The 21,938-nt window shown below is 47.5% G+C and overlaps 1 protein-coding gene across 1 annotated transcript in view; it reads right to left on the reverse strand.

The window, feature by feature from the left end:
- Positions 1-7,339: 7,339 nt before the first annotated feature.
- Positions 7,340-21,938, reverse strand: part of LOC144137803 (nose resistant to fluoxetine protein 6-like) — a 29,602-nt gene continuing 15,003 nt past the window's right edge. The window contains exons 7-15 of the mRNA XM_077669794.1: positions 21,066-21,159; positions 20,115-20,201; positions 18,302-18,473; positions 16,442-16,524; positions 14,431-14,553; positions 13,877-13,997; positions 13,087-13,276; positions 8,414-8,556; positions 7,340-7,823 (exon numbers count right to left, since the gene is read on the reverse strand). Coding sequence (XP_077525920.1) covers positions 7,527-7,823; positions 8,414-8,556; positions 13,087-13,276; positions 13,877-13,997; positions 14,431-14,553; positions 16,442-16,524; positions 18,302-18,473; positions 20,115-20,201; positions 21,066-21,159 — 1,310 coding nt within the window. The 3' untranslated portion in view covers positions 7,340-7,526. The remainder of the gene's footprint in view (positions 7,824-8,413; positions 8,557-13,086; positions 13,277-13,876; positions 13,998-14,430; positions 14,554-16,441; positions 16,525-18,301; positions 18,474-20,114; positions 20,202-21,065; positions 21,160-21,938) is intronic.

Consider the following 21,938-nt stretch of genomic DNA (forward strand, 5'->3'; position numbering starts at 1 on the left):
AGGTATTATTACCGGTAAACCGGTCTAAAATGGTACCACTATCTCTTTGAAGAGCACGCGCACCATCATAATTAACTGTACAAACGAGAACTACGGCCCTATTATCGGCACTACATATAAACATTGCATTGAAGGGAAAGTCTATCCAGATCATTAACATAAATGTTAAATATTTGCGGCCCAAGGATTTACCCTTGGGGTACACCTTTTTTCATCAGTACAGGCTTACTACAGCAAACACTTACGCTTAAAAAAGTGCATGTGCGTACCGACAACACGAAAGGCGCGAATTGCGTACCGCATTGCGATATGTACCTCGAGGATACCGGACAACGTGATTCGTCGAATTTACACACTAGGCCACTTCGACTAGTCATTCTAGAGCGCTGTGGTGAAAACGCCCGACAGTGTCTTCTTAGTGAGAAGCTAACATGCCAGAACTTCAACTTAGTTGCAGGTTTGGTATCGATTCCAGGGGTGCGCGGTGACTGGCAAGGGACTTTTACCACTACTCGACGCCGACACCCTGTCACGGCTTTAGGGAATACTTTAAATATGAACAAAAGTGCGCAAAAAGAGCTGGCGCCCCTCGTGGTTATATAGCAAGCTAGCCTCCGCATTCAAAACACGTAAGCAGACTTAAGTACCCCGAGAAATTTATCTATCTATCTATGTAATCAAATCAAATCAAAGTTTATTAATTTCATGATAGTGTGCAAATACATTGGGGTATTTTGGGACCTCTTGGGTAAAGAGGTCCCAAAATAAAAGTAACTTGGCGATCATGCACACACAGATGCACTCTCAAATAAAGTAATCGGACGGACTCCATGGGTGTCATCGTCAATACATTCACGTATTATTAAAATGCGTATTAAGGCCCCGCACAATTCACGCATATTCTAACATTAGGCTAAATTTTAGCTAAATGGGCTATAATTTTAGATGAGGACGAAGAGCTTCCAGCTACCGGTCTCTGTGCTCTCGCTAGCACCGTTCAGCATTGTAATTTCAGTACGGTACGGTACGGTACGACAACTTTATTGATAGTGCCTGTGAATACATTGTATTTCCGTGCTTCTCCTTGAAGACGTCCCAACTGGTCAATGTCTCTTCGTTGGTGTCGTGCCATGTTAGTGCCGTGTTTTTCAGGCAAAACGTAGCGTTGGCCAACATCAATGTGAGACCGCACCTGTTAAGGCTGCTCTTACCCGCTCGAACGTACGGATCCACTCATCAGCGTCGTCGTCATCGTTGCCGGTAAACATTCAGGGTTCTCGAAGGTGAGACATGACGATGGGGGGAATGGCAGCGCCTGGAGCAGTGTCGTTGCGGTTAGGCATCCTGGACGACGGAATTTGACGACCGCTGCGGAGTTCCGTGGTAGATTTCTTCTTCTTTTCTTTACTTCTTTTTCTTTACTTGAACTATGATATTCTCACGTAGCCAAAGACGACACAGCCGTCTTGAAGGAAAAGCAAGTTTATTGGAGGGAACAAGTGCTCCCCTAACAACTCAAAGAATACGCGGGCGGCGAAGCAGCAGTCAACAAAGTGATGTGCGCAAGCGAGTGTCGGCGAATCGAATACCGCAGCGGCTGCCCAGGGAATATTTATATTTCGGCGAGGTTTCTCAAGACGTCAAATTATGAGGAGAACAGTGGAGATCAAAGAAGATTATTAGCCACGTTGTTGATGACGTCTGGGCCAAACACTCTCCCTATCAAAATAAGAAGCCCGTGCGGCATTCAAAAGAAGCGAAAGGATACATGCGTTTTGCTTGAAACCTTGATAGCACAGTAGGGTGCCGCCGGATGGTAAAAGCAAAACAGACGTATAGAAAAAGAATGCATCGTTCACGGCGTTATTATCTACTCGAGCTTTCTCCCTGATCCAGGACGCTCGTTTCCTGTCCTTAAGTGTTACTCCGATCATTATTCGTTCCGTTGCCCGTTGAGCCGACCTAAGTTTGCTTTCCAGTTGTTTAGTGATGTGCCAAGCTTCCGCTCCGAATGTCATCACCGGCAGGATGCATTAGTTGTAAATTCTTCTTTTGAGTGATACAGGTAGCTTACATTGTATTATTTAGGAGCGCTTGCCGAGTGCACCACAGTGCTATAAAACCTAGCCCAAGACACCCCAGTGATAAAAATTAACCTAACTATCAAGTCACATTATATATGTTGAAATTTACAGGCATGTATTTTGAATAATGACTGAAAGGCAGGAGCCTTTATACTTAGTCTACGTTGTTGGTGCCTAAACAAACAAATTGGAATTGTCAATTATCCGAATTCGACTAGATTTTAGTTGATGTGTCAATGGGAATTCTCCCAGAGGCGCAACGTAAACTTAGTGAATATGTTTTATGGCACGTGGAGTCTTGTCGCTTTCCAAATTTCCTTATAAAACTCAAGGGCAATAAAGTCTATAATACAACCATGTCAGTTCATCACGCTCTTATAAATCCAACGTCTATGAACGGAGTTTGCGATTACTGAGCCTTACTCGCAAACTTATTTCAAATGAAATGCTGCAGCAAGCGACGACATGAAGCTGCGTCTTGATTTCCGGCGCCATGTGCTTCAGTTAGTCAAGTTTTCTTGCGGTCTTCCATGGTCCTCAGTATATAGTTCGACAGCCTTGTCATGGGCTGTTTCCCCATTTGATTTATACATGTTCAGTTTTAAAGGTTGGTGCTAAGTTGTAGGGACATTTATTTGATATTTGCTGACATCTAAATGATTTTTATTATTATATTTTCTAAAATAAAAAGACTACCTCCAGCGTTTTCTTGTTGGTATCAGTCAGTTTTAAAAAAATCTGCAGAAATTCAGATAATTGTCAAATGATGCGTAGCATTCTTAAGTCGGTTGTGTATATTGCGTGTCCTTTACAGCCAGATTTCACAATTAGTAGCCAAATGCGTTGGGTAATTTTATTGTTTCTGAGTTTTCTTTTGCTTCTTTTTGCCAATGATGTAAATTTTCAAGGGCCTTTACTTTCCCCAAAATGTATTTTTCCCCAGATGCAAGGCACACTACAAAGTTGGCTCATTTTTACGAAATTCTTTATTCTTGTTTTCTTTGTTCTTTCCCGCGCTATTTATTTTAGTCGTAGTTTCTGGAAGAGATGAATATTTTTAATTTCCTCAGTTCATTTTTGTAAAGTTTATATTTTTCTGTGCTTTGTATTTTTTGGTGTACGGAAATTTCGTTCGACCTATTATCTGCATTTACGCTATTATAACAAAAAATGTGTTACTTCCGCCAATTATGCATTTATGTGCAAGTGCAGGGCGTTGCACAGCTGGCTTCGAACTGCTGTTTTATTTGGTACCTTTCTCTTCGATTCGTAGCCTGAAAACCCAGTTCAGAATATCATTAGCATGCCACGACCACACGCAAATTTAAATGCAAACCATTGCACATATCAGCAGTTCTGAAAAAAGGTCTGTTTAGGACAACTTGGCTTATATCGCATTGCTGTAAAAAGCTCTGCAGAAAATATTTGGCTTCTCATGACAGCAATGGCAGCATGCAAATTGCGGGTGCTGGATAATCTTAAAGTGAATGCTGTTATGTTTAGGGCGTTGGATAGCTGCAGGTGAACTCGGATTCTATCCAAACGGGCTGTGTTTAAAATTGCTCTACATTGCGGACGCACTTTATATTTCCGGTCCAATTTTTTAGCCCGCAATGGCTTTCATGAGCAGCTTTCCCGCTCGTGGCAGTCCTTTCAACAGTGATTACTCTGTAGTTATTTAGCGAAATGTAAACTATATTCGCGCAGCTAATATTGGGGGTGAAAACTTGCTTTGTGCAAAGTTTCAAGTCTTGCACGTTGCGCGACTGAGTTCCAGAGCCGTGGAAGCTATCCCATACTTATGCATGGGGAGTAAGATTTGACAGCAAATTACAGATAAAATATTGAGAATTCTGGAAACTTAATTTAGAGTTTTACTCTTCACGTTGACTTGTTTTATGCCAAATATCACTTTGCCGAAGAGGTTTTGCTAGGTTCCGGAGAGGTCGGAATTGTGAGCGAGAAACCTGGGTATGGATTCTCCGCTTTGAGACCCAATTTTGACTATTTTGATTTGCAGCCGCCCGCAACGTTCGCTGATTGATAATAAGTACGAAGTCGTACTAGTTGGTTAACAGGCGCGCGGATCACTGCAGGCGTTTGAAGCATGCAGAACTTGCTTCCTGGAAACAACTTAACTAGAATCTCGCGTGTGACAAGAGTAAACAAAGAGGCGACACAGCGTGCGCCGATAAGATAACGTCGTGCGCTCGCTGCTTGGAGCTGTCGAAGCTGCGGGACTTCCATTCAGGAATTACTTGAGCGTCAAGTAAGTCGAGCTGCGCGCGGGGCGGCCACGCAGGTGCGCATTTGAATAAAAAACGATGTTCCAAGCTAATTGAAAGCAAGCCTTTACTTCAAACGTCTATCTTGACGATATTAGAACCTAGCAGATAAATGGAAAGGGCAGGTACATGTTCGAGCGGAGAACACGGGCGAAGCGCGCCGACAGGAAGTACGCCTCCCGCATTCAATGCGGCTTCATCACATTGGAAAAGCAAGCAGCTGCTGACCCGGAAAATAGCCGTCATGTTGAGCGAAGTGCTTCGGGAAAACTTGCACTGTGGGTGTCATATGTTTTTTCAATCCGTAGGATCCGTGCCCACAGCGCCTCTGGAGGCGCGTCGTCTGCTTCTCGCGTGAAGCGGTATAAGTATGCATTGCTGTACTCCAATCGCGCCGTCCTTACACATCCGTCTTATCGCCTTTGGGTCTTCTTTCGGTGGTATCACGACAACTGCGCAGTTACGACGCCAAACAAGCATGCTGCGCCATGGGGAAGTCCGCAACCGGACCTGATTAGGGCACCTCCCGCGACGGCCGCTAGGTGGCAAGCGCAAACACGGAGTCGCTAATAGGATCTTTGTCACGTGCCAGCCAATAGCACACATGCCTTTTCATAAAACATTAATTCAAGTGTCGGGCACCTATCTTTGTTTCGTTGTTTTTAAAATGGCTTTTGGGGATTCACTGCACCCTTGGATTTCTTATCGGCGAATGCCGCCTGTGCATATATGTAGCACGGCAGAGTGTTTTATCATAGGTGGTGTTTGGTGCTCCTCGAGTCCTAGAGCAACTCATGGCGCATCAGCTGCTGTGCGTCAACCTTAATTCCTAAGAAAAACGTTATGCTTATATTTTCCGGCTTGTTTCACCTCTTCCGGCATGCCGTCTTATCCAGTCCGCCATTTTCTGGTCGAGGATGGTGAATTAAAAGACGTTGCAGCAGCAGCAGCAGCACCAGCGCCCCGGAGTATATGATCGCGGGCCGCGGATTGAGTGGCTTCGTTGCCTTTAATCCCATGTGGCCCACACGACATGGGTGAGGGACAGATGGAGATTATGGCGTAGAATGTGCAGCGCTCGATCGGAGGTACGGCCGGTGAGGTAGTTTCGGCGGGCTTATTGCGAATCTGTGAGGACCGTGATGTATCTATTTTTCTGGTTTGTTAATCGAGGGCAATGCCACCTTGTTCCGCTGTGTTGTGTTGTGTGGTACGATTCGTAACGACGGTGATTTCTTGTCCGGTGTGGTTGGTGACGCTGGCAGCAAAACGTTCAGTGATAAGGAAGACGGGAGCCTATATGTAAGGGCTCTAAGAGTGGGGCTGGTTATTTCATTTTAATGCTGAAGCTTGGTAAATGGAAAGGCAGACTGGCCGAAAAATATCAGCACGTTCCTCACCACGCGTAAACGCTACACACCGCTAGAATGCAATCAATCAATCAATCAATCAATCAATCAATCAATCAATCAATCAATCAATCAATCAATCAATCAATCAATCAATCAATCAATCAATCAATCAATCAATCAATCAATCAATAATTCCTTTATTGCAGTTTCTTTGCACAAAAGCTGAGTGGCGAGGAAAAAGCATGATGAAGAATAAACGCCACGAAAGACAAGGACGCGAGAAGGGAACACAGCGCAGGTGAAGTCAGCACTGGGGTGCGGTACGTTTTTTTTTTTTCGCCCTTATCCTTCGCGCTGTTTGTTGTTTTTCGCCGTGCGTTACAAGTTAGGCAAGCATTGACGTTGGAGAAAAGGGCGGCGTCATGAACCGCTGAACGGACCTATGGGCAGTTCTATGGGCGTGGAACTACTACCCATACATTCGCAAACAACGAAGATGCACCGGTTGTGCCCTGTTGTGATCCCGTGTTGCCCTTTGTCCAGTCGTACGGTTTGCTAGCTAAAACGTAGCACCAGCCTAGTTCAAATCTAACAGGAAATAGGCCAGAAAAAAAATGTTTTCGGTAAAGCAGCGCCCATGAAATCCCCTGTAGAATTTCGCCTATAATTATAGATCGAACAGTTTTGCAATGTTTGCAATTCGTATTAATTGTCTGTTCTGGTTGGCTTGAAAGCGCACTGAATACGAACGTTCGAACAAAATGGGGAATATTCCCTTGGGGCCAGGCATGCATAGCATTACATAATAAAACGACGCGCACTCGTAAAGAACAGACGAGCACTTGCGAGGCGAAGAGAGAGAGCCTTTTCTGAATGTATGTGTCCCTGCCGTACTGTTGGACATCTGGACACCGATTTACGATTTCCACAAGACCAATTCGTTGCAGGTTGTGAAAAGTCTGACATCAGGCCTCATGCTCTATTAAACTTCATCAAAGCGGTTTTGTGAACACTCCGTAAATCTGTTTGCATGTATGCATAACTTTTGGCTCAATGTGTTTCACCTTCTCTTCCCTTATAAATACCAAAGTAGGCGGCTCTACCGCCTCTATTTTTGAAGGTATGGGACTTTTTCGAGCTCATCAACAAAAGAACTGTTGTTGATTCTTCTGTCATTGGAATGGGTAAAACACGAAAATGAAATGTGCAGCGAAATCTGCAGCTGAGCATGTATACCGGGTCGGCGGCTGTCTTGTGGGTGTACTTGGTGAGCGACGTCCTGCTGGCAGGTCGCTTCGGCCAAGGTATACTGGTGTCATGTCCGTTACGGATATGACGTCAGTGAAATCTTGGTGTATCCCGGCGTAAAACACTTTCGTGTCAAAATGTAAAACCCGAAAACGAAGAACCCTAAGTATAACGAACTCTTTACTACTAAAGGTTGCTTCCCCGCAAGGAGACCCTGTGTGCAGGGGTGTACCCTTTGCAGGCCACTTGCTTCGTTGTACTGGCGCCATTTCCGTGACGGATATGACGTAAGGGAAACCTTCGTGAATCTTAGAATAAAACACATCCGTGTTAAAAAGGGCTATTAACCCTGTAGGTCTGCAACGTGTCTTCATTCAGAATTTGAGACCCGTTCTCCTACTACGTTTGTGTATCCGAAAGCAGCATTTCAAATCTCTTCAAGGAACGAAAGACAAATAAGGTAAACTTAGCCTGTTGTTTGTAACACGAGATCGCATCATTAGCAATTGTTTTGTGCTATTGCCGTGGTAACATGAACTACACTTTTAGCAACCAGTTTACAGGCGACAGCTGGCGAGGTTGGCCTTCTCACAATAAAAGCCGTGCGGTGAGTTCTTTCCACTGGTACTTCGGGTGGGTTCTTTTTTGGCGCTGTCGGCTGTCACAATGACCATTGACGGTTTCTCCACACTTTCGACTGCTTTGGGCGCCGTGTCTCCTGTCTCCATTGCTGTACTCTTGAGTGTCGGCTCGAAGATGAGCTTGGAAAGCCTGGCTGTTGGCGCCTCGCAAAACACGAAAAGCAGGTAACTGAGAAGGTAGCTCCATAGAAGAACGCTGAAGAGAAGTGACACCTGCAAGATGAAAGGGGGAGAGATGGAGGAAGGGGAGAATTAATCAGCCTGCCTGTCTGTCTGTCTGTCTGTCTGTCTGTCTGTCTGTCTGTCTGTCTGTCTGTCTGTCATCACAGGCATGTCCCACGAACGGCGCTTGAGCACGGCCTAGCCACTGTACTGCGCTGCGGGATATCTGACTGCTACTGCTCACGCTCAACTTCTCCGGGTCCGTCCTGGGTCCATTGCCGCTCCCCTTTGGATGCAGGGCCGTCGTTCCTGCTGGTGGGCATCTACACAAATCACTCGCCTGCTGTGAGTCGGTGCTTTTCCCTGGAACACGGCTATGACTTATTCACAATGGTCCAATCCGGATGGACCTGCTGACCGCACGCATGTTCTTAGCGGACTCGATTTCATGAGAAATATCCATAAATTGCCGAATGTTATGAAAGCATACAATAAGTTAACCTTCCTCGGGCCATTGCCGCCGAGAAAGCGCCATCGCCGATACCTCTAACATGCGACATTCGCTACTGCCAGTCGCTGTCAGCAGCAATGTTCAGATGGTATGAATACGCACGCGCTGACAACTGTGATCTGGCACTCACCACGAAGAAGTATGAGAAAAACATTCTTTCACGGGAAGTTTGCTGCACGAGGTGGATGAAGGGCCAGTGGACGATGTACACGCCGAAGGCCAGTCTGCTCAGCGGTGCGAAGGCGCTCCACGAGAGGAACGTGCACAGGAAGCCTGTGGGACGGACAAAAGGGGGTCGGAAATTATTGCGGCAAAAAGAAAAATGACTGCGGCTTAGCTCAGCTAACGCTGATTATCCAATTCGAAAGATTGGCTTAGCCTGATTAGGTCTTGGTTTCACTCGGTTAACCTTTGATTTAGCTGTAATTCTTATACTATTCGTCCGAAGCCTGCCTTTGTCTACTGTTCTGGTCGCGCTTCCGGCGTTTTCCAAGCAGAATGGCTCGCTCTTACTCATACTCCGACGCTAGCTTCTCGCGCTTGGCATTCCGGACCCCCTCTCCATTGAAGCAGATCGCCGGGCGATATTCGCGCGGTGGTCAGACTCCGCTTGGCGACGACGGTTCAAAGCCTCCCGCTCCCGCGGAACGCTGAGTGAAGACGGCCCGGCCTCGCTCTTATCCATGGCCAAGCTCGCCTGCTAGAAGCGAGTCACGTGGTCCGGCGGCGACCCAGCTGTGGAGAGCGCATGCGCCAAGCCGGCAGTGGTGGCGGTGCCAGCGGCTAGCGAACTTAGCCAACGTCCCGGCGACGGCGACGGCGAAACCGATCGATGAGATAAGTGAAGCTTTGCTTCAAAAAAGAAAAACATTTTGTCGTGTATCTGCTCACTTCGCGGCAAATGTCGTCAACAGATAGTCATCCGCCGTCCTTGCCATGTAAATGCGTTTCTTCTCTCTTCCGCCCACCTCTCATACTCTTCCTTTCACGTCTCGCTGCTCCCACGATAAACACGGTGGAGGCTTGTTCAATTCAATTCAATTTTCCCGCCGTGTCTACTGCTCATGCGTCATCTGTTGGAACATTTCGTTGCTTGGAACTCTGCCACAAGGTTAGGCTCGGGGGCGAAATGTTTTGTATTTTTGGGGGAAAACATCTTTTTCAACGCATATTTTTTATTTGCTATCATAAATATCTACCACACTTCTATATTCTACTAAAAGAACACCGGCAATAGGAGTTTTGACTAATATGACTGATGTCTTCTTTTCGCTCCACGATGTTGACAAAAGTGAGTGATGGTACCAGATTTTGTTGTTTGGAAAGGCTTGCCCATTAAACTTGGCATTTCAAAATGTTTGTAGCTTTCCGCCGGGTGGCTGAATCAATGGAGAGACAGACAAACAGACAGACCGTGATTTTTGGATATAAGTAGCCTAAGAAAGACAATCGCCTTTAAAAGACTGCAGGGCACCGAAGCACTTCTTGAGGGTTGTGCATGAGAAACAACTCTTGTCTAGCTGAACGCCTTAGACGCCTCGTGTCCGCCTCGCGCTGCAAGCTCGCTCCTTCCATCATGTTTTGGTAGAGTTGAAGACGACGTTTCATTTGCTTGCGTGTCGGTGCGGTTGTGTTCGGCTGAGTCTTTCTGCGCCCGCCTTCTCCAGTGTCCTGTCGTGGGTGACCACCCTCGCCACGGAACGCCTTGTGCTCTTAACGCCGCGTGCTTTGCAACGCTGCTCAGGCAGCCGCCTTTCTCTTCCAGACTACAATGCCGGCTTTGACGACGCACGCCGGTTTTTTAGAACAATGGGCCATTTAATGCTTTCGAACTCAAAGTGCGAACCAATGCCTATGCGATGGTGAAAGCTTGCAGTACTAGGTCTGAGACGGGTGGATAAGTAATCTTGTTAGATAATAATAATGCTTCCTCCTTACGGCCTATATTTCAGCATAAAAGAAAATCTGGCCATTCGTCGTCACTGTGTTGTTACAAAGGAGCCGAATATGGCTACATTTTTGTTTATTTTTCTATCTGTGTCAAAGATCATCCTAAATTAAAAAATTAAAGGCTCACTGCTCAGCGTGTCTTCCGAAGAAGGAGGGAGGGAAAAAAATCAGGGAAGCTTGCACTCGCACGCAAAACTTGAATGGCGAAGCTGTTGTAGATGAGCATTGCCGGACACATAGTTAGGTTCAGCATCATTGTTTATTTTCATAGTTGCGGTGCTTGTAATCGTCGTCATATGACTCGAAGAGCTAGTCTTAGTCTTCTTCGCGGCGATTGGTGAATGTGAAGTCGTCCTCAGCATTGCACACTTCCACCAGCTCTTCGTCATCAACTCGAGGCAGCGATGGCGGGATCTGACAGTCGTCTCGGCAAGGATTTCCACACTCATAGCCACGTTTCCATAGCCCTAAGAACATCCTCCTGCTCATTACTAAAATAAATGTTTGTCTCTCTCTCTCTCTCCAATTATCCCTAATGGCTTCTAGAGAATGCGGCGGCCGAGGTGACCTCTCCCAAGCACGGTGTATTTTCATCTTTAGCACTAGCGCTGGAGGTTTTTTTTTTGACATGCGGGGCAGCACTTGATGATAACGCTGGAGTTCTTTTTCTTTTTTTCTAGAGCCACTGCGCGAGCCGGGGACTCGGCAGTCGCCACGAGGCACGCGCGTCCTAGTGGTCGGCATTTTCTTGGTATTTTTTTCTGCAACGGCAAACTTATGGCCAGTAACAACAGCTCCGCTATTAAAAGATGCCTGACGAGTACTACACTCCCTAATTGAAAATTTGTGAGCAGCACGAACAACAGTCTTCTCGATCACGGCGCATATCTGCTGCGTCTCAGGAAGTGATCGCCTGGTCAGCGAATGCACGGCGGCGCCCGCTACACTCCGTTATCTTGCAGCGCGTCGGCGTCGTCCAGCATGTTGTTGCGAACGCCACGTGGTTCGGATGAGCCACGCAACGAGGACGACGACGAAGAACCCGAAGGACCGATGAACGTGCAGCACGCATCGCGTGCTGGGCTTCTGTGCTTTCTGGGAACTTGAAGGAACAAGACGCTCGCTTTCATGCATGCCTGTTTTAGATGCGAAACAGCTTGTGTTCAAGCCTGTTCCCTCCGCCGTTGTGTGGGCGCCATTGTGAGGCGTCCACACCTCCACTGCGCATGCCTGGCCAGGCACCGCTGATGATGATTGTGGCAGGATGCCCCTAGGGATTGGCCAACCAAAGAATCCATCACGAGATAGCTTCGTGTTTAACCACCGTCGTTATATTCCCGTAGGGGAACCCTGAGTAGTATGCGAGGCATCCCTCCTCTCCTCTCCGGGATTGCGCAACGAATGGCAACACCTGCGGCTCCGCGCGCGATAATGCGAAGCAGCTTAGGTAGAGTGAAGCGAAGCAGCTTAGGTTTAGAGACTCGACGGTAGCCGCTGCATACTCCGCTGGGGGCGCCACTGTAGCTCCACGGTATGAATGACGCGCGCGCGCGCTCCGCTCCCCTCAATCCCCTCCCGCAACGCCGCGATCGAGCTGAAAACTAATGGGAACTTCAGTCGACCCCATGGTTGCTTCGCTTACTACTACGGGAAGATGGTGAAATTTTATTGCGTTTCTTTTCTTGGGCGCCACTCGACGGCGAGGGCGGTTTACAGACACGTGTCTGGCACGGGCTGGGCATACTGCCCTCACACTTTCGGAGGAGTGTCTCGCGCTGCCTCGGCAAAGCGCCCTCCCCCTCGCAATTTCGCGACACGCCCCTCCTTCTTTTTCCTTCAATCTTCGCTCTTCCCATCGTTCGTACGGTGACGATGCCGCCGCTAAACCACAGTAGCGGCCGCCAAAGTGCTGCGCGATAAAACTAAATTCAACCGGAGAGCTGGAAGATGGACGGGGTCCTTAGCCCAGGATTGCGCTGGTTCTACCCTCCGTCTCCGCCTTTCCGCTCAGAAAGAGCTGCCTATTCGGGTCGGAGCTGGCAAGTGATCTCTGTGAGGGGTTCCACGGCACATGCTTTAACTTCGGCGCCAGTACACTGCAGATGAAGTAACGCAGCGGAAGAACGTAACCAACCAAGCACTCAGACGGACAGCGAAATCAGCCATCGCCGTTAGCTCTTCCGACACAACGCGGCGAAATTGAGGAGCGGTGCAAAGCGTATGAGGCAGATCGAAGCCGCTCAAAAGCTCAAGGCAGCAGTGGGTCGCGAGGGAAATCGTGTCAAACGTCAAGAAAACGAAGTTCTTCGAGAACGCGGGGCGGAAGTGAGGCGTCTCAGCTGCCGTTCGAATGGACATTAGGTGGACTTAGGTGGACTTAGGTGTCCTCGGAGTGTCTAGATTGTAGGTCAGTTGCGGTTACACTACCCCTGTGATTGTAGTCAGTGATATCAATGTGGTTGTGTCAAGTCTGAAAAAGACAGGGGTTGAGGGTTTACACGTCTCGAGTTGAAGGCACTTGGCTTGCGGTGCCACACCAATCCGGCCCAAGCCACCGCCCAATAGCGTCGATGTGATTTTATCCAAGTATCGGCGTGCCGTTGTGAGTTGGCTAATCAGTGTAATCATTGCGACAGCCCCACCGTTGAGACCGCCTTTACTGGGTGGATGAATGATGCGATAAAGTCTTCAGAATGAGTTTTCTTACCACGATGTTTACAGCTCGGCTGGTTATCAAGCTTATCAAAAGCGGCGGAATGGCCTTGAATTTTGCTTACGTGTGTCTGGAAGCTGCACGATTGTTCAATCGCTTCTGCTAGAGACTTTTAGGAGCAACAACAGTCTTCAGCTCACCGCCTCGTCCAGTTGCACAGGCGAGAGTGGTCCACGAGAGGAACACGGACCACAGGATGCGGTCGAAAAAAGCCAGCGACAGCTTCACAAACTCGCTTGTCGGCTCGGTGGTCTGGTACCAGGGCACCTTCATAAAAATACAACTCAGCCCGCTACCGATGGCGATGCACCAAGCGGCCGTCTGGACAGCCTGAAAATGGAGGAAATGAAGCAGTTTGCAGCCACAAGTATCGATTTGAATACGAGTTGTGGACTCTGCGTCTTTCCAAATAAAGGAAACAATCTAAAGGCATTGCTGACGGAGATGTGTGTTCCTGTACCGTGCGCCATATGCTGAGGTTGGTCCCCGCTGTTAATGGTATTTCTCTGAAAATTTAAATTTCAGACTGGACCCCGCATTTTTGAAGTCTTAGTTACGTTGCGTTTGACAATATACTTGCAGTGTTATGGATCACTCCAAGGCTAAAGAAAACCACCCATCCCAAGGCGTAATAAAAGAAATGGGAAGGCTTATGAATAATATGCCTTCTGTTGAGGACAGCTATGCAGTTGGGTTAGACTAAATGTACCTAAAGCGCGTACAATGAGGCCATTTCCCGGTACTGAGATTTAGTTAGGGAGAATACTCCCGTGAATGGTAAGCTGAACGCAAGAGATAATTGCTTAACCTACACAGGTTAACATAAAAAAACAATTTGAAATCAATAAGCCAGCCTTGGCTTTACCTATTTTATTCAGATTTTCATTCTACAGAGTGAACCGTGAACATACAAGGGGGATTAATGTTCACCTTAGGCATCTTTTGTTCCTCGTACCATGCTACGAGGAAGAAAGTTATGCATCCCGAAAAGTAGCACACGCCATGGTAGAATGGGTACGAGTAGTAGGTGCTCAACGTCTCCAGGAAAGTTCTGCAAAAAGAAAAAAAATGTGGAGAAGAAATGGAACGCCCACAGGGAGCGAGAAAATGAATTGAATTTCTCCGAGGTGCACCGTCACACTTTTGCGCGCGTGTGTGACACCTCGTTATGTAAAGGTAACCCGCTCAATTCATGCAAGAGCGATTAAGGTGGGTGTGCTGCAGTATATAGTGCGCCTTAGAAAAAACATTCATTTCTGTGCAATATGGGCCACTCGTTTGCCTAGTACCTTTCAGTTACTACAGACAATAGAGTATGCAACCGACTGGCCTTATTGTGTTGGCGCGCCAAAACACAGTGTGCAGCGACGCCATGCTGGAACATCAGGTGTTGCGTGTGGAGGCGTCTGTTGGGGCGGGGCGGGGGTTTCCGCGGCACAAACGCTGTTTTCGGCTTTGGTGGATGGCAGAATAAGGGCCCTTACTCCAGCCTTTCGGTCAGCCCCACGATGAAGGGTGTCGTCTGTTTGCCGGCCACTTCCCACGTTGCTATGGAGCAGCTGAGCAGGGACAGCAGCGTGAAGGTGGCCACCGCACACTTAGCTCGCCTGAAAAGTACCCGCGATATCGCGCAATGACGCAAACAACTGAAAAAGAACACAGCTTCAAACGGTTAAGCTCGGGCGTCCCCAACCTTTTAATTGCCCAAAATTGCGGTCACCAAACGCACCCGAAGTATTTTCATCTGCAAGCGCCGATATTTGGGCCACAAAAACGGGGTTGTTCATCCAGGTTTCGTTTTTCTAAAGTACAATTTTTTCTGGGACTCACCTACTGTGTATGAAACAGCAGGGAGTCTCAACTTGACGCAGAAAAGAAATCGCGTATGCTTCATTTTTTACCCCCCAGAACTCATAGCCTTCTTTTACTTATTTTTGGCGCTAGCGAAGCTGTGGTCAAGCCATTTTCACCATACGTGCTGCCAGAGTACTTCAATGCTTTTAGAAGCATGGAAGTACTTCAATGCTTTTAGGAGCATTGGGGGACTCTGGTTCTGCCTATCTCTCTCTCTCTCTCTGCATGTGTTTCGGATGCACGTTGTCGTGTAAACTTGTTCATGGCATACCAATGCCTGTCACCAGCGCCCACCTGGAGGGCTCAACTGTCATGACCAAATTTTTATGCGTGGCAGTTAACGAGTGTCCCTGCAACACCACTAGAATAAACGTTGGTTTACAGCGCTTTTGCTACCGAAAACAAAGTAGCCAATGTGGCCGGAGGGAGGAATTTCTTCTAGCACCGCTGCCCTTGGCGATATTCCCCTCTGTTCTAATTTTCTACTCACCCCTACATCCTGTCTTTCTGCTAGGGTATTGAAAAGACTAGGGCTGCACGAAGGTGAATATTTTCACATGTAGATCAGATTCGGATTGATAAAATCACATTCCAGTACAATGCGCCGAACCGTTGCTATTTGCTTTTGACAAACAACCCATACCCCACTGTTTCGGGTATACTTCCCCACAAAGCTCTTCGTTCGCAAGCAACCTGCTCTGGCTTCTGAAGGCAAAGCATTGCCCTTCGAATTATTACAAGCCTTGCCCTCTCCCTTCTTTTTCTGCGGATCTATGTTACGCAACTGAATAATAAATTTTAGATATCGGAGGGGGGAAGCTCTTCTTTGGCGGCACCAGCGTATGATCCGCCCTAAGCAATGTCGTGTGCCCCGGTGACGGTGCGTGAATTCAACGTTAGGCTTTGCTATGTCTGAGCCTATAGCCCATCTCAATGCAGGTACCGCTTTTGAGACAAATCGTACGTTGGACATAACGTTATCCATACTTTTATTCCTTCCACGCACAAACTGGTCGACCAGGGACACTGTGGCGAAGCAGACTGACGGAATTGCCTCAGAATGTGGGTTGGCTCCCCGCAAGTAAACCGTCCAGGGTTCACCGCTTGAATAATGGATACTGCGCCAGGGAACAGATCTTACGCAGTCATTTCGCAGTATTCGGGGGAATTGCTCAACCACCACCCCCGGTGACGGCAAAGGGCAAACTGACAGGTTCATCTACAATATGGCTTCCAAGTCCAACGTTGCAGGCCCAGTAAAGTTACATTAAACTAAAAAAGAACTTTTACGGAAGGCGGCTTCGAAACCTTGTTTAGGCGGTCACGGAGATAAAATGCATAAAGTAACCCACGTGCATCACATGTTTGTGCGTGCAATATATAGCTCAGCTGGTCTAAGTCAATTTGCCGCTGTACACCGTATACGGCGCGCTTCATGGCCCAGGCAGAACTTGGCGAAACCGCGGCTTTCATACCGACCCGACCTTGAACATGGCCCCAGTGGTTTCTCCTATGACGCGTGAGTGACGTCACCCCTTACCAAGTCAACCATGGAAACCACATGCATACCTCGGTAACGACGGTGAGGATGGGAGCAAGAGTGAATTCACGCAAAAAACAAGGCGTGGCCGAGATGCTTACCTCTTCAGCAACAGAAGTATTGGCAAGCATAGCACGAAGAACTGGAAGTCCAAAGACAAGTACCAAAAATGTCCGAACACCCGCTGTAGTGAAAAGAGTGAAACTGGTTATTTCAGGAAGCGTTTTTTTTTTAAAGATTGCAAGATCACGCAGGTCATTTTGTACAAGTTCCAGCTTTGCCTCCTTACGTTTGCATTCCATGAGTTCATCATTCCGCGCCCCATCGCAATAGATGCACTGATTGCTTGGAGTGTTTTAAATGGTGAGAGTGTAACGCTTTGCTAAAGAAATGTATTAAACCTCAGTAATGCAAGCTGTGACTGCCCACTCGTCACTTGCGCTTTTAATGGTCAAACGTCTTTTGCGATGCTTTGAAAGTGCCAGACAGAGAGGCTTCACCATTCCGTCTGCCTCCTAGCACGATAGCGCAACATCACGCTGCAAGGTAACGCCAGAGGGCTGACACACTCCCAGGCTGCGCCACGTCATGGGATACGCCATGTCAGCTACCGCCAGGCTCCTCCACCTCATGCAAGACAGTCGACTACCCATCCAGACTTCCATTTGGTCTTTCACACTCAGTATGGCCTCAACTCGGTTTAACCAGTTCAGGCCTGTTTTTTTTCTTTTCCTGTTTTTTTGTGCATAAAGCCCTCATGCAAAAACTAGTGCCCTTGGGTTTAAAGTAATACTTTTAACTACCCATAGTTGTTTGCTGTAAAAGCGCTCATTGACTCCAGTGTGCATGTAAAAGGGTGCCTGCTCTCAATGATACCACGATTTTGCGGTGGTACTTTTTCTAAGGCCGTCGGAAAAGGTATTGCGATAAAAACTAACCAACATGCTATTTACAGCTACGAATCGGTTCAAACGAAATTGATAGAATTCAGAAGAAACATTCGAATTGAGATGAGAATTGCTGGAATGGCGGTATGATCCCAGGGATTAAAAATACCCGCAACACTTTTTCGACTATTAATATCAAATCATTCAAGAACGTTTCTTACAAACGCATTAAGTATTCAGAATAGTACCTTTGCCAAATGTTACTGCTTTACATCTATAAGATAACTTGAAAACTTGTGCAGAAGATTTTGCCTCTTCCTCAGTGTTCGCTTCATTTGCGCGCCAGAGTCTCGTCACCCAAGCTACTTGGAGGCTATTGGCCGTCTTCCGACCACTTGCAGCAATCAACGAATTCGATAGCCACTTTGAAGAAACTAGCTACGGCAACAAAGCAGAAACTGGTAGGCGTATCTGCCGCGACGAGGAAACCGCGCAGTGCTTCTCTATGCTGGCGATGACTAAAGCTTTCGCAGTGCTTCCGTGCCCCCTGAAAAGAGTGATAGCTTTTATCGGCAGTGTTGGAGGGCCCTTTCAAAGGGGCCCTGAAACACCTTCAATAAACGCTTTCTTTCTTACCGTTAGGCGATTAAGCGAGGAATTAATAAAGTATTATGGCAGAAAATGTAGCGAAATTAATAGACGAATAAGTACAGATAAGGAAAATAAAAAGGTAAGGACGGCCTAGAATCGTCGCTCCACATACGCTGGCAAATCAACTCTGCAGTGCACAATAGAAGAGTGAGAAATGCTGAGTAGGGGGAGAAGACCTGCAGCGGTGGCCAATCTCTTGCTCCATCCGCTCTTCCTGTGCTGAACGCAAGCCTGGCAAGAACAAGAAATCTGCGCTGACTGCACCTGCTCCCTGAGCTTGCACACAGCTGGCGAGTTACAACGGGCTTAAGTCTTGAGCGGTCGTAGGATCAGCGCCGTGTCTGCCGACAATTTCGAGTGGATTGCTATTCCGCGGTACTAAAGCGTTGCTTAGGAGCCCATGGGGAGGTGGGGACGTACGGCTTGGTCGAACGTCGGGTTGAGGTTGTAGTTCATCACTTGGAGCAGCAGACTGAGCCATTTCTCCTTGGTTTCTTTGTTCGTTTCACCGAAGAAGGCCTTGGCATCCGGTCCGGATGTCATGAGAGGCAGCAGGCGCACACACATGATGAAGAAGAACACCGGCGCCATTGTCCTGAAAGCACGCGTCGGGTTGTTAGAGCTCTACTTAACAAGTGAGCAGAAACAACAGTGATGTGCAAGCTTTTAATAAGTAGCTATCATTTTTTTAGATGCGCCGCATCTCTTGCTGGGGGGTATGTCCCTCCGGCGTCGTTGTCGCGGCGTCATCACACCACCTACGCATGCGCAAACTCTCCTCCGTTCTTCTCGCCAACAGCTGTGTGCAACGCGCTCTTCTGTCTCATTATCATAACAGCTGCGCGCGCTTCGCTGACGCTTCTCTCTCGCATTTGCTCTCGCTGCGCATGCGCAACTCTCCTCCGTTCGTCTCCTCTCCTTCAAGTGCTGAATATAGAGCGGTGAGCGCGCTGCGCCGGTTCAGTCAAGTGCGTTCGCTTGACTGCGCTTGACTTTGCTTGTGCTTCGCTTCTCATGTCGCGTATGCATGTGCATGAAAAGTAAAATTACGCCCATCTTCCCGCGCATGAGAACACCCGCATGTGATGGAATGCATCATGCGCGTTCACAACACGTTTCACGCGATTTAGAGAATCAACCCAATGGAAACGCCAATTGAACCCCCCCGATGCGTCGCATCACATCAGGGTTCCCTCGCGGGAAGATGGGCGTAATTTTCAAATGTTGAGACATGCTCTTGTACGGCCGAGGACAAAAATGCTCGCGGTGCATGCTATCGGAAGTCCAAGGTAACGTTTTGTTCCCACAAGTCGGCATACTCATGTAGCAGTGTATGTATTTTGATGATGCACAAAATCTGCAAGCGCGTCAAAAAACAAAAACCAGGCACATTCAGAACTGGACTCCTGTGAGTGGTAAACAATTTCATTGCTATGCCTCGGATAGCCACAACTGTTTTTGAGCTGCACGAAATAATATCCTCATGACTTACGCAGAAACAGGTGCGTTCATGGTAGTAGCTGTAGCTTTCCAGGAGAATGTATCAGTGGGCCTTCCCATATTTTTATGACAGGTGCTATTCTGGTTCCGTCCGACAGTGTGGTAAAGCTTCACGACGGCTGAATTCCCTTTGAAAATTGGCCGCGTGTCTGCTCACTTCGCGCAAATGCCGTCGTAAATGACTCCTCTCTCCCCCGCCCACCTCTCGTGCTCTTCCTTTCCCTTTCGATCCTCCCACAATAAACACTGAGGAAGTTTGCTAAAGTCAGTTCAACTCTGCCGCGTTCCACTGCTCGCGTCATCTACTGGAGCGTTTTGTTACTTTAGAACTTGGAACACTGCCACAATTGGTCCAGGCTCGCGCGAGCTCCTGGTATTTTTGGGTCAAATTGTTGTTTTCAACACTCATTATTTAATTGCTATGACAAATAACAAGCGCACCTTCATTTTAAATTAAAAGAACACTGCGAGTACAAGTTGTGCATTGATGTTCTGCCCCAAATATTTGTAGTGTTTTCTTTTTGCTCAGCAATGTTGACAAGTGGGAAGGATGGTTTTTTTTTTGCTGAGGCTGCATAAACTTCTCGTTCAAGAATTCCTTTAATTGTTGACCAGATGGCAGAATCGAGGGACAGACATACACGGAGACAGACCAACATTTTCGTCTTTAGGCAGCCCGAAAAAGATTTAAAGCGCCGGCATTTCCAGCAATCGTGCACAGGTGCGAAGAGCTCACCTGATAATTCGTACGACCACTCCAAGCACGAAGACGATGACGCCGGTCCTTCTTAGTTTGCACGCGCCGGCAGCGAGAAGAAACCCGCTGTGCAATAACATGCGACATACAAGGTACAAAAATTAGGACGCTACCAAAGTTTCGCACATCTAACGAGTTTACGTGCGGACTTTGCGCGACCAAAGGGTGAGAAAATTGCCGAATGCCGATGCATTACACGGCAGCTAAGCCAACGAGAGCGGGAAAGCAGCACACGACGTCTGTCCCCACCGTACCAGCATCTCGCTTGCTCACACTGCGGACCAGGGGCTGCCGCGGGCTGGCGTCGTTGACGTTGATGAATTACAGGCCGATTATGCGGACTTTGGCAATGACCAATGCCGATTCATGTTTGCCAACTTTGTGGTCGCGGACCCGTTGCAGGGGGATATATTCCCCTGCCCGATTGCTGTTTTAAAGGGGCCGTGGAGTCTAAACTCAATTTTCCTGAGTTAGGAAGAACTAGCTTTTGGTAACTCACTCAGCGCAAACCCAGCCGCAGCATACGCTTTTGAACTGAAGAGACCCAGCAAAAATTGAAAATTCAAACTTTCAGGGTTCGCGCCACAGTTACGTAATATGGGCAGGAGTGACGTATCATGGGCCAGCTCTAAAACATTTCAGCGGAGTTTTACCTGCACGTTCGCGTTCAAGTGACACGGTCAAACTGCACACTACGCTACAACCGCCCGGTTGGCGGTGGCCCAGGTCGACGGATGGCAACCGCACAAACATATTCGCGTGACGTCATATAAAAATCGCCAGAATGTTCCCTGAAAGTCGCCACTGCTTCGTATGTCTTCTTTATATATCTCGATCTCAAGTTCGGGATAAAATTGGCATCCTTGTTATCTGGACAAAGCAGCCTTTTCAATGAGCCAAACCTCTATTGAAGCACTACCTCATACGCACCCCAGAAAGAAGAAGGTGTCCACGCTTTGAAATCCGCTGGTAATAATGATGTTTTCCCAGTGGTCAGCGTGTAATACGGCGTTTACAATACGCGCTGCATTGGAGAGAGAGAGAGAGAAAGAGAGCCCCGGTAAGGGACATGAGCTTCTCGGGAATCCGTTAACATCCGCAATTATCATATGTATAAATTAAAGCAGACGTGGTAATAACACCACATACGTTTTCCCTGTACCGTGACATAAGGTCGCGTTATTGGGCACAAGTAATCAGCTTCTAGCTAATTTGAAAAAGAATCCCTATAAAATAAAGGACAGCAAAGGCCAATTGAAACCATGCAAGGAACGGAAACTATATTTTTGGTTAATGTTGCCTTGTAAGCCGAAGAATCCGAAAATGAAACGAAATCCACAGGTTTCCGAGTAATTAAGGCGAAAATGCGTAGTGTCCAGGCGTTTTTTACGTGATTCATAAGTTGCTGTTAATGAAGACCTCTCCGAGAAATTGGGCGGTGCACATTGTTCGGCCAGTTGAACATAACAATACCTTATCTATTAAGAACGCTGCAAATAATTAAAAATCGATAACGATACCACCAAATCGGCGGCGATATCGAGTCTACCCGACATTCAAGGGACCCTGCAACACTGTTTTCAACTCTTTTCCAAATGTGATATGCTTTCAGAACAAAGCCACCGAGCGATTCCATCCCTTAAAATAAAATAAAGGCACAGAGGAAGGTTTAACGAATACTGAATTACAATACAGGATCCCGACGTACTTCAGCACGATGTACGTCGGTCAAATATTACTGTTCTACGCTCATAAGGTAACTTAATCGTTCAAAAAAATTTTCTCTCTTCTACGGTCCTAGCA

The sequence above is a fragment of the Haemaphysalis longicornis genome, unplaced genomic scaffold, assembly GCF_048455015.1.
Source record: "Haemaphysalis longicornis isolate Haplotype H1 unplaced genomic scaffold, Haemaphysalis longicornis Haplotype H1 scaffold_5, whole genome shotgun sequence".
Classification (NCBI taxonomy): Eukaryota; Metazoa; Arthropoda; class Arachnida; order Ixodida; family Ixodidae; genus Haemaphysalis; species Haemaphysalis longicornis.